Here is a 10,110-nt window from a genome sequence, read left to right as displayed (position 1 = left end):
AATAAAAGCGTGAGCTCTCTCCTCGGCCTTTGGATCTCAGATCTAACGGTTGAAAAGCTCCTGGAGCACCTAATCTTAGGTGCTCGCGTAGCACCAGATATCCTCCCTTATGTGGACATCTCATTTCTTCTTCTTTGTTCCCGGTATTTCCCAATCATCAAAATGTGTCACTTCCACATCAGAAATTCCAAGAGGTGGGCCAGCCCTTACACGCTATATATAGAGCCGGAGTCCACCGCCCAAACCATCAAACCAACTTCCTCTCCTTCCCCCCCGAACCATCCTTATCACAGCCTCTCCTTCTCTTCGTTCGCTGCTCTCGTCGTAGCCCACGCATCTTGTTGCTTTTCTCCCGGCGCTTCTTCAGTCTTTCTCCCTGTGTCGGTCCGCGCTCTCGTCATGATGAACCACGCCGCCTTTGCTGCCGAGGACGCGGTCACCGCCGTGGCGGCGCCGGCGCAGCCGGGTCGCCATTTCGTGTCGCTCCCGCCGCGGAGGGCGCGCGACTGCAGGAAGGCCTCCCTGAGCCGCATGGACCTTGCCACCTCGGCGGTGCTGATGGCCGGGTCTCTGCTGGACTCGATGAAGGCCTCCTCGCCCCGCCACGCCATGTCCCCCGCCGGCGCCGACCACGAGGAGTGGATCGTAAGTTTCTTTCACATGCACCCATGGCTGCTGCTTGCTTTCTTTCCCACCCTCCCTCCCTCTCTTCAACCGATTATTGAGGAATCTTTGCCTGAATCACAGGAGAAGCACCCGTCAGCATTGGAGTGGTTCGAGGGCGTGCTGGCGGCGGCCGAGGGAAAGCAGATCGTCATGTTCCTGGACTACGACGGCACCCTGTCGCCGATCGTCGAGGACCCCGACCGCGCCGTCATGACCGAAGAGGTCAGTCTCCTTCCTCCCTCGTTTCGTGTCTTCTGCCTCCTTTCCGCGACGCGATCGAAGCAGACCATGCTCTGTTCACAGAGGTTTCCTCCGCGGTGTCCTGTTCTTATTTTTCTCTTTGATTGACGCAGATGAGGGATGCGGTGAGGGGCGTCGCCCAGCATTTCCCGACCGCCATCGTGAGTGGGAGATGTAGAGACAAGGTACATTCTTGGTTCCTTGCTGCTCCTGCATTTATTTTTTGTTGCTTTCTTGGTGCCGTAAAAGAAGCCGGTTCCTTGCACCTCACACGACGATGGAGCCACCATGGCTCCACCAGCGTGCACCGTAAACGGAATCTTCCAGGTCTCCCTTTTGTAATATTTGGGCGTGATTTTCACCGCCCACGTGACATGGCATGCATGCCGCATTTGGTTGCGGGCGTGAACCTAGACGCTATACACACAACAGTACATGCAAAGAGTTCGCATAGCGAGCGTTTTTATGGGCGTTTTCTCGCAGTAGTACTTCCGCCCACAGAAAGGCCGGGACCCTTTTGCTCATTCCTTTATGTTTTGCCTACGTACGAAAGAAAAGAAAAAAGATCACTGTATTTGTATTTATGGTCATGCGGTGCAAAATATACGCAGGTGTTCAACTTTGTGAAACTGGAGGAGCTGTACTACGCCGGGAGCCACGGCATGGACATCAAGGGCCCAACCAAAGTGTCCAACCACAAGGCAAAGGTTAGTTAAGTTAGTCGACATCTCCCTTTCTCCGAATTTTCTTCTTGACTTATTCTCTCTCTCTGTCTACAGTCCTCATGAAAGAGACTTTTCCTTGGCCCTAATTTTTTTTGTTTGCTGTAATTAAGTCGCTTGTGAGCTGCGTGATTGAGTGGTTGTTGGGTTTGTCTACGCAGGCTGACGAGGTTCTGTGCCAGCCGGCGACCGAGTTCTTGCCTGTCATTCAGGAGGTAGGCATGCACGACCTGACCCTGTCTTTCACCAGTGAGAGATTAATTAGACTACGTACCTGAGAAATAATATTCCTAATCGTGTTGTAATTTTTCTCGCCATCAAGTCCACTACTGCTACTAGTACACCTAGCTACTAGAATGTAAATGATTTGCTGACAAGTGTGGCTCGGATCGATTAATTTGCAGGTGTATGAGACGCTGACGGCGAAGATGGAGTCCATCCCGGGGGCCATGGTGGAGAACAACAAGTTCTGCCTCTCGGTGCACTTCCGCTGCGTCGAGGAGGCGGAATGGGACGCTCTGGGCAGGGAGGTGAAGGCGGTGCTGGAGGACTACCCGAAACTCTGCCTCACCAAGGGGAGAAAGGTCCTCGAGATCCGCCCCTTCATCAAGTGGAACAAAGGAAACGCCCTTAAGTTCTTGCTCAAGTCTCTCGGTGAGTTCTTACACAACACATCAAGATTGTTGTAACCGTGGCAGTTTCTTTAATGGAAATCGACGGCGCAGTCCGTTGTTTTGTTTAGAAAACACCGCCACGCCGCGCATAGCCTGCAAAGAAAACCGCACATGCCACACATGATTGTCGTAGACATGGCATTTTCTTTTTGAGAAAAAGAACATATCGTCATTAAACAATACACTCTGTACAAATACAAAGTACACAGAAACTCCACAAGACCAAGAAAAGGCCATAGCCCTGGAAACTTTGCAAAAGGAGCCCAATAAAGATTTTAAAAAATACCGTGAAGGTTTCTTTAATGGAAATTGACGGCACAACCCGTTGCTTAGAAGAAAAAAAGAAACAACACATATAGTGCATGCATAAATGTTGATGCTACTTCATGCATGTCTTGTTAGTTACTTCCTAATAACATTAAGTTCTGGATGGTTATTTCTTTGCAGGCTATGCGGGGCGTGGCGACGTTTTCCCGATATATATTGGAGATGACCGCACAGACGAGGATGCGTTCAAGGTATATATAGTGCGTGTTTTACATGTCCTCTTTTGCGCTATGATTGGAAGAAAGAGCAAAGTGACTCCTTTGCCTACCCTTTACTTTTGCAAAAAAAAAAAATCAAAATAGGTGCTGCGCAACATGGGACAAGGCATCGGGATCCTTGTGACCAAGTTTCCAAAGGACACTAGCGCATCGTACTCTCTGCGTGAGCCTGCTGAGGTAAAACACTTCTATATTTCATTTCAGAGGGAGTATATGTGTATTTATATATATGTTACGTATATAAAAAGTGATCCATGTATATGTATGGAATGTATAATAGCTGCATGCCTATTTTTGCGCAGTAATTTTATGCTTTCTAAAATTTGCACGGCTAGCTAGCTACTTAGCTACCTAAGGCAACTACTGTATATACTGTGGTCACTGCTGTTATATAGTAGACCTGGCAGTATATATGTTCTCGAACTGCTTCCCGTAAAGTTGATTGTTAGGAGAAATAAAGCAATGAAATGTTAGGTGTGACGCCTTTCTTGTAGACTACAAGTTTGTAGTCATGGGTTTTGAGTTTGACATGAGATTTGTTTTCATATGTGTAACCTGGCTTGGTCATATACATTGTGCAGGTAAAGGAGTTCATGCGCAAGCTAGTGAAGAGCAACGGGATAAAGAAGGGTTAATTCATGAATCAGCAGCCTTCTAGCTCTAACTCAACATGAAGATCGAGCAGGCTATATGGCTTGTACATCAAGTCTAGCTTGTTTCCTTTTTGGACTTGCTGTTGTCTCTCCTTTCATCTAGTAGAACAATGCATGCATGCGTGTCAAGGTCGATATAGAAGATCCAGATCGATCAGTGACCCATGCCAGGCCTTGGCTCTGAAGGTTTCTATTACTGTATCCTTCTCTCAAGGTCTTGTAATTAGCCTTCGCTTAGCTATGACAGAAATGGTATTGACAAAGTAGCCCTCCTTTTTCTCGCCCTGCACTATAAAATTGTTTTATTGTTTGCATCGTCGTTAGCTTGTTCTGATGTGATCTCTGTTGAGAAGTTGTTAAAGATATTATTGTGTTAGAGCATCTTCAACTTTAACCCGCAAATTTGCTCCGGCATCCGTCGCTACAACAAAACATACTTTAAGTAACACAATGATGTAACAAATGACAAAACGTGTCTCTACTCCTATAAAAATCTCAGTTGATGGTGATGGTTGTCTGCCTCTAGACAACGTGAGCCATTCGATCTACCTGGAACCAAGGCTGAGATGTTTGTGCATAGAGACATGGCCTTGCCACCGGAGGTAGCAGATATTTACCCACCTCTGCCACTGTATAAAATACGGAGCTACTCATCCCAGCCTCATTTTCTTTCTGGTTCATCTCCTTGCATTCTTGCCTCATTTCCTTTCTGGTTCATCTCCTTGCATTCTTGCCTGTGGCGGCGAAGGTTCCTGAAGATAAAGTCCAGACTCTAGAACCCACTGCAACGTCCTCCCACCCCCTCCATACGCCCTCCACGCCAGCTGCTCCTCCACCATGCCCTGTCGTCAATCTCCCTGTAGAAATATTTAACAAATTTTGAGCCATGGCAGAGCTAATTTTATAGTGGTTCCGTTGCAATGCACAGGCTCCTTGCTAGTTACAAGTAAAACTGCAGTAACATATCACTTGTGTTGCAAGGATTGAAGGTAACGCATACTCGGTCTGATCTAAAAAGGTGTTACAAGGATATTACAACAGTAACATATATGTTTATGTTGCAAAAGATGTGTTACAGATATGATTGTAGTAACGTGAAATTGTATGCCGGTACCTAGTGTTACAAATTCTTAGGGGAAAAGCCCTGTGCGGGGCGGGGCGTCTTTTTTCATTTTTGTTTCCTTTATTACCATTTCATTTTAAAAGGAAATCAAAATATGTTCAGGAAGCTTTGAACAATCATCGCAAATTCAGAAAAGGGGAATTCGAATAAAAATCACGAATATGAAAAAGGGTTCGTGAATTTTTAAAATATTTGTTAATTCAAAACAATGTTCACATATTCCAGGAATATTCACGAATTTGCAAATAATGTTCGAAACTTGAAAAAATGTTTGTGGATTTAAGAAGATATCCCAAATCAAAAAATGTTCATGAATTTAAAAAATATTAGGGAGTTAAACAAAATTTCATGACTTCCAAAACATGTTCATGAATTCAAAAAATAATCATGAAGTTAAAAAAATGTTCATGAGTTCACAAAGTGTTCGCTAATTAAAAAAAATGTTTGGGAGTTTAAAAAATTCTTGATTTTTGAAAAATATCCACGAATTTGAAAATATTGGCACAAACTTGAAAAAATTTGTGGATTCAAAGAGGATTCCGAAACAAAAAATATTCATAAATTTAGAAAACGTTTGTTAGTTCAAAAACAATTTGTTCATGAATTGAAAAATAATCATGAAGTTTGAAAACTGTCCGTGAGTTTCAAATGTGTTAACTAATTTCAAAAAATATTTGGAAGGTTGAAAAATGCTTGTGAGTTTTGAAAAATGTTCGCGAATTTGAAAATATTTTTGAATACTTAAAAAGTGTTTGTAGATTAAAAAAACTTTTGAAGAACCAAAAATGTTCATAAATTTAGAAAATACTTGTGAGTTCAAAAAATTATCACAGTTTACAAAAAATGTTCAAGAATTAAAAAAATAATCATGAAGTTCAAAAATATTTATGAGTTTGAAAAGTGTTCACTAATTTCAAAAAAAATCGGGAGTTAGAAAATTTCTTGTGATTTTCTTAAAATATTCACAAATTTGAAACTATTTCTCAATACTGTCATAAAATGTTTTTAGATTAACAAAGGTTTCATGAAATATAAAAAATGTTCATAATTTTTTTTAAATGTGAGTTCAAAAATTATCACAACTTTCAAAAAATGTACATGAATTCGAAAAATAATCATGAAGTTCAAATAATATTCATGAGCTCGAATAGTGTTCACTAATTTCAAAAAATCTTCAGGAATTTCTAAAATGTTTATGAATTCGAAAAGTGATCACTAATTTCAAAAAAATGTTTGTAATTTTCAAAAAAGTTGATCGATCCAACGTCGAGGAAGAGCGTCTAAGAGTTGGATTTTGAAAGTCGATTTCGATCCGCGGCCTTCTACCAAGCCTCCCTCGACACGATCCAAAAATAGGACTTAGTCATGCTCCAACGTGGCGATGAAACCTATGTAAGAAAATGTCATTGTATTTATGGTTGTTTGTTTATGACCTTCTCTATAAGGTCAAGCGAAGGTCGTAATACCCACCATCTACTCATGTTATGTTGCAACTACGTGTGTACCGTTGTTTCTATGTACAATAATAACAATTATATTTTAAAATACATAAAAAAATATTGTAGGACCTATGTACAATATTTGGTCAAATGCACAAGATATTTGAAACAAAAAATTGTTTGTGAGCGAAAAAATTCTGACTCTAAATTTTCTATGGTTTTTCAAGGTTCATTTAAGTGTTTTGTTTTTTATTGTAAGTATATGTAAAGTTATAAAATTTGGAATTCCAATCAAATGTTGCACAGATTATGTCATGTCAGGCCAACAGCTGCGGGTAACAGACAAAATATCAGTGTGAAAGGCGCGTTGTGAGCCGGAAAGGCAAAATTTACAGTGACATATGCGGTGTGTTTGAAATTTCGTTTGATTTTTTACGTGACACAAAAAAATTCGGTCGATTTAACGACGCATCTAGCGCCAAGACCTAACCTGTCCTGTCTCCCACTTCATGTGCCGCCGCTCCCATCGTCGCCGCCCCCGCATCCTCACTCTCCTACTCCTCCCCGAGGCTCCTGCATCATCATCGCCCCACAAGTTGCCGTCTAGATCCGTCAAAGACGATCAGTCACCCTTCCCTCATAATAGCGCAACGACGCCAATCTCTTCCCCATCGTTCTCAATAGACACGGCCTAGATCTCAAGAAATGGAGCACTGGTGACGCGTGTCTTGGCGAGGAAGGCGGCATCGTTGGCCTTCATCGAGGCCAAAAACTCATGGGGTTTCAGATCTCCATAAGAGCTATGTGCAGTGGAGCACGGTGAATCCAAAATCATTTTTTTTGTCTTTTCCATCTGCTTTTGCATGCCTATTGTCACATAGCTGCAGGCTTTCGATCTTTGTTTTTCTCCGATACTGGTGATGTTGGGCTTGTCCTTGGTTTGGCCGCGCTGTTCAGAGAAACAATGCAAGATCGTCGAAATATAGGGAGTAGGTCGCCGCCCTGCTTCCGTTCCCGCGTTCACAACATGGATGTCAAGATAAGTCCGCACCTAAGCAACCACCCCTAGATGAGCATCTCTGTTCATTGTCCATTGTTTTTTTAAAAAAAATAGACCATATAAGAATAGGGGTGGGCATAAAACTAACTAACTGAAAACTGAACAGAACCCGAAAAAACAAATTTCGGCCGTTCGGGTTTTTCACTCTGTTAATCGAAATGGCTGAAATTATCCCAGCCCAAACTCTTCCCGCATTATGCGTCAAAATGCTGGGCGTTCGCTCAGGAGACAGCGCGACTGAGCCGGCCCATCGAGCTCTACCGCGAGACGAAAAAAGACAGCAAAAGGGAACGATGGTGCGATGCGAGGATTCGAACACGAGACCAACGTCTTGTGTTTGCGACCTCACGGCCACTCCACCTCAAAAGTTTTCATGTCTGAAATGCAGCGCACAATCTAAATAACTAGTTTTTTTTTGAGATGGAACACATGGATTCCATACATCACACAGGTCCAGCCATAGTGCTGGCCTGATGAATAGTTACATCATCCGGGAGGTCCTCAGACCATAGTTTCCGGCTCACAGGACGACAAGCACCAAAGGCTGCTAACTCGTGCGCTAACGCATTACAAGCCCTCGGGGCAAAAGAGAAAGAAATGCAATTGAAGTTCATCCTGGCAAACTCAGGGATTTCTCTAAACAGGATTCCTTCGGCAGCTAAGTCGGACTCGGTACCTTGCAGTGCTTTCACCAGAACTTGGCAGTCCAGCTCGACTTGGACGTTTGTCATTCCCCAGCTTGTCGCCGCCTCAAGAGCGGCAGCACATGCTTCTGCTTCCGCCTGTACTACAGAGGCGACATTGCGCAGGGATCCCCAACCTGAATCTCGAACATCTCCCAGGTGGTCTCTGACAACGAAACCCCATCCACCTGCGCCCTGCCGTTCTGAAAAGGCCCCGTCACAGTTGTTTTTTAACACATCCTCCACAGGTCTTCTCCAAACATGCGATGGCTGTAGCCGCTGCACCGTACGCTGGGGCCTGCACAGAGTTAGTGATTCAATAGCCCAGTAATTAATCTCTACAGACAAGCTGTCTAGTCTTTCAACACTTTCTCCAGCATTTATCTTGTTCCTCCAGGTCCACCATCTCCAGAGCAGGCATGCAACAAGTATTTGTTTATCCTCCGGCAGCCGGAGCAATGCATGCATCATATCACTGGCGTTGTTGCAAGCAATAGAACAATTTGCCTGCAGAGAACTGGGCTGCTTTACTGTAGCGAATTTCAATCAATTAATGTAGCGAACTGGAATTAGCTACTGCAGTGATGGTTTTTTTAAGTGTGCTTCTTTAAAGTGTATACTTTGAAAATGTACAAACATTTTTTGAATTTCTGAACAATTTTCGGCAAAAGGAACATTTTTTCAATACACGTACAAATTACGAAATTCTGAACAAAATTTGAAACTTCGAACATTTTTTGAATTTTTGAACAAATAATTTAAAAAGGAACATTTCATGAAATTTGAATAAAAATTCATATACGAACATTTTTAGAATTTATTAACAAAAAGTGCCAAATGGAACATTTCATCAAATTCCGAACAAAAAATTGGAACCACAAACATTTCAAAAAATCCGACCAGATTTTGGGATCATGAACACTTTTTGAAATTTTCAACAAATTTTAACATAACGTGAACTTTTTGTGAATTTGTGAACAAATTTAAAAAAATAGCAACATTTCTGGATTTCCTGTACATTTTTTGAATATTTGAACAATTTATAACAGTTTTTTTTGAAATTCCTGCACATTTTTTGAAACGTGAACAGTTTTTTAAATTCTGAACAAATTTTATTGAGAGGGATATTTTTTAAAAATCTGAACAATATTTGAATTTGTGAACAATTTATAACAGGAACATTTTTTGTAATTCCTGCACATTTTTTGAAAGGTGAACATTTTTTAAATTCTGAACAAATTTTGTTAAGAGGAACATTTTTTGAAAATCTGAATTTTTTTGAAATTTTCGAATAAATAAACAAAAAGGAAGAAAGAAACAGAAAATATAAAAACGAAAACGAAAATAAAAAAAGAAACAAAAAAACGAAATGAAAACCAGCCACAAAAAAATAGAGGAAAAAAGAAAAAACCGATTCAGGGAACCTTCTAACCTTCTAGAAGGTTCCCAAAACCGGAGAAAACCGTTGCTAGGCTAACTAGTAACAGGCTGGGCAAGATCGCGTCGCTCCCTCTCATTCCTGCCCTCGACATCTTGACGCAATATGCGGCATATAGGATTTTCCCGACTATTTATCGCCTTACGCGATCGAAGTGGCAGCGCTCGCTTAAGCTTTTCTCCTGCCGCGCTGTATTGGGCCGGCCCGTTCATGCGCGTGTAGTATCCTAAAAAGAAACTGGGAATTGCGACATGGAGTAGTCGAACCTGGTCTCCAGCAGGATCGCATGCCGACCTGGACACCCCAACCAAGTTGGTTTCGTGCAAATAATTAGGGACGCGCCATACTTACAACTATACGAGTGCTTTTCTTCGGATTTTTTTTTCATTCTGTGTTTTATTTGGTTTCTTTTTCTTCTCCGGTTTTTATTCTCTTTTCCTGGGTTTTTCATTTGTTTCTTCAGTTTTTTTCATTTTCATTTTTCCTTTGGTTTATTACGTTTCTTTTTTGGTTTTCATTTTTCCTTTGTTTCTTTTTGTTTTTCATTCTACATTCTTATGTACATGTTCAACATTTTTTCAAATACCTGTTGAACAATTTTCAAACACTTGTTTAACATATTTATATACATGATCAATATTTTTTCAAATACTTGTTCAACATTTTTCAAATACTTGTTCAATATTTTTGAAATACTTATTCAACATTTTTAAATACTTGTTCAACATTTTTCATATACTCGTTCAACATTTTTTATTAATTATTCAGCATTTTCAAATACTTCTTGAACAATTTTAATACTTAGTCAACATTTTCAAGTACTTGTTGAACAATTTTCAAATTCTCGCTCAACATTTTTTTAGTACT

The 10,110-nt window shown here is 41.3% G+C and overlaps 1 protein-coding gene across 1 annotated transcript; it reads left to right on the top strand.

Moving 5' to 3' along the window:
- Positions 1-237: 237 nt before the first annotated feature.
- On the top strand, positions 238-3,894 carry LOC123048990 (trehalose 6-phosphate phosphatase RA3). Its single transcript, XM_044472001.1, has 9 exons — positions 238-645; positions 748-888; positions 1,020-1,091; positions 1,518-1,613; positions 1,790-1,843; positions 2,033-2,282; positions 2,750-2,820; positions 2,932-3,024; positions 3,429-3,894. Exons 1-9 carry the CDS (start codon positions 400-402, stop codon positions 3,480-3,482), a joined length of 1,077 nt encoding a protein of 358 aa, XP_044327936.1. The 5' UTR covers positions 238-399; the 3' UTR covers positions 3,483-3,894.
- Positions 3,895-10,110: the final 6,216 nt, after the last annotated feature.

This window comes from Triticum aestivum, chromosome 2D (genome assembly GCF_018294505.1).
Source record: "Triticum aestivum cultivar Chinese Spring chromosome 2D, IWGSC CS RefSeq v2.1, whole genome shotgun sequence".
NCBI lineage: Eukaryota > Viridiplantae > Streptophyta > Magnoliopsida > Poales > Poaceae > Triticum > Triticum aestivum.
The sequence above is the reverse complement of the archived record's forward strand: the minus strand, read 5'-3'. Positions and strand labels throughout refer to the sequence as shown.

Excerpts from the sequence above, each read along its gene's own strand:
- LOC123048990 (XM_044472001.1), top strand. The coding sequence starts at position 400 with ATGATGAACCACGCCGCCTTTGCTGCCGAGGACGCGGTCACCGCCGTG. Across the intron at positions 1,844-2,032 it reads TCTTGCCTGTCATTCAGGAG|GTGTATGAGACGCTGACGGC; the intron begins GTAGGCATGCAC and ends ATTAATTTGCAG. Across the intron at positions 2,821-2,931 it reads CAGACGAGGATGCGTTCAAG|GTGCTGCGCAACATGGGACA; the intron begins GTATATATAGTG and ends AAATCAAAATAG.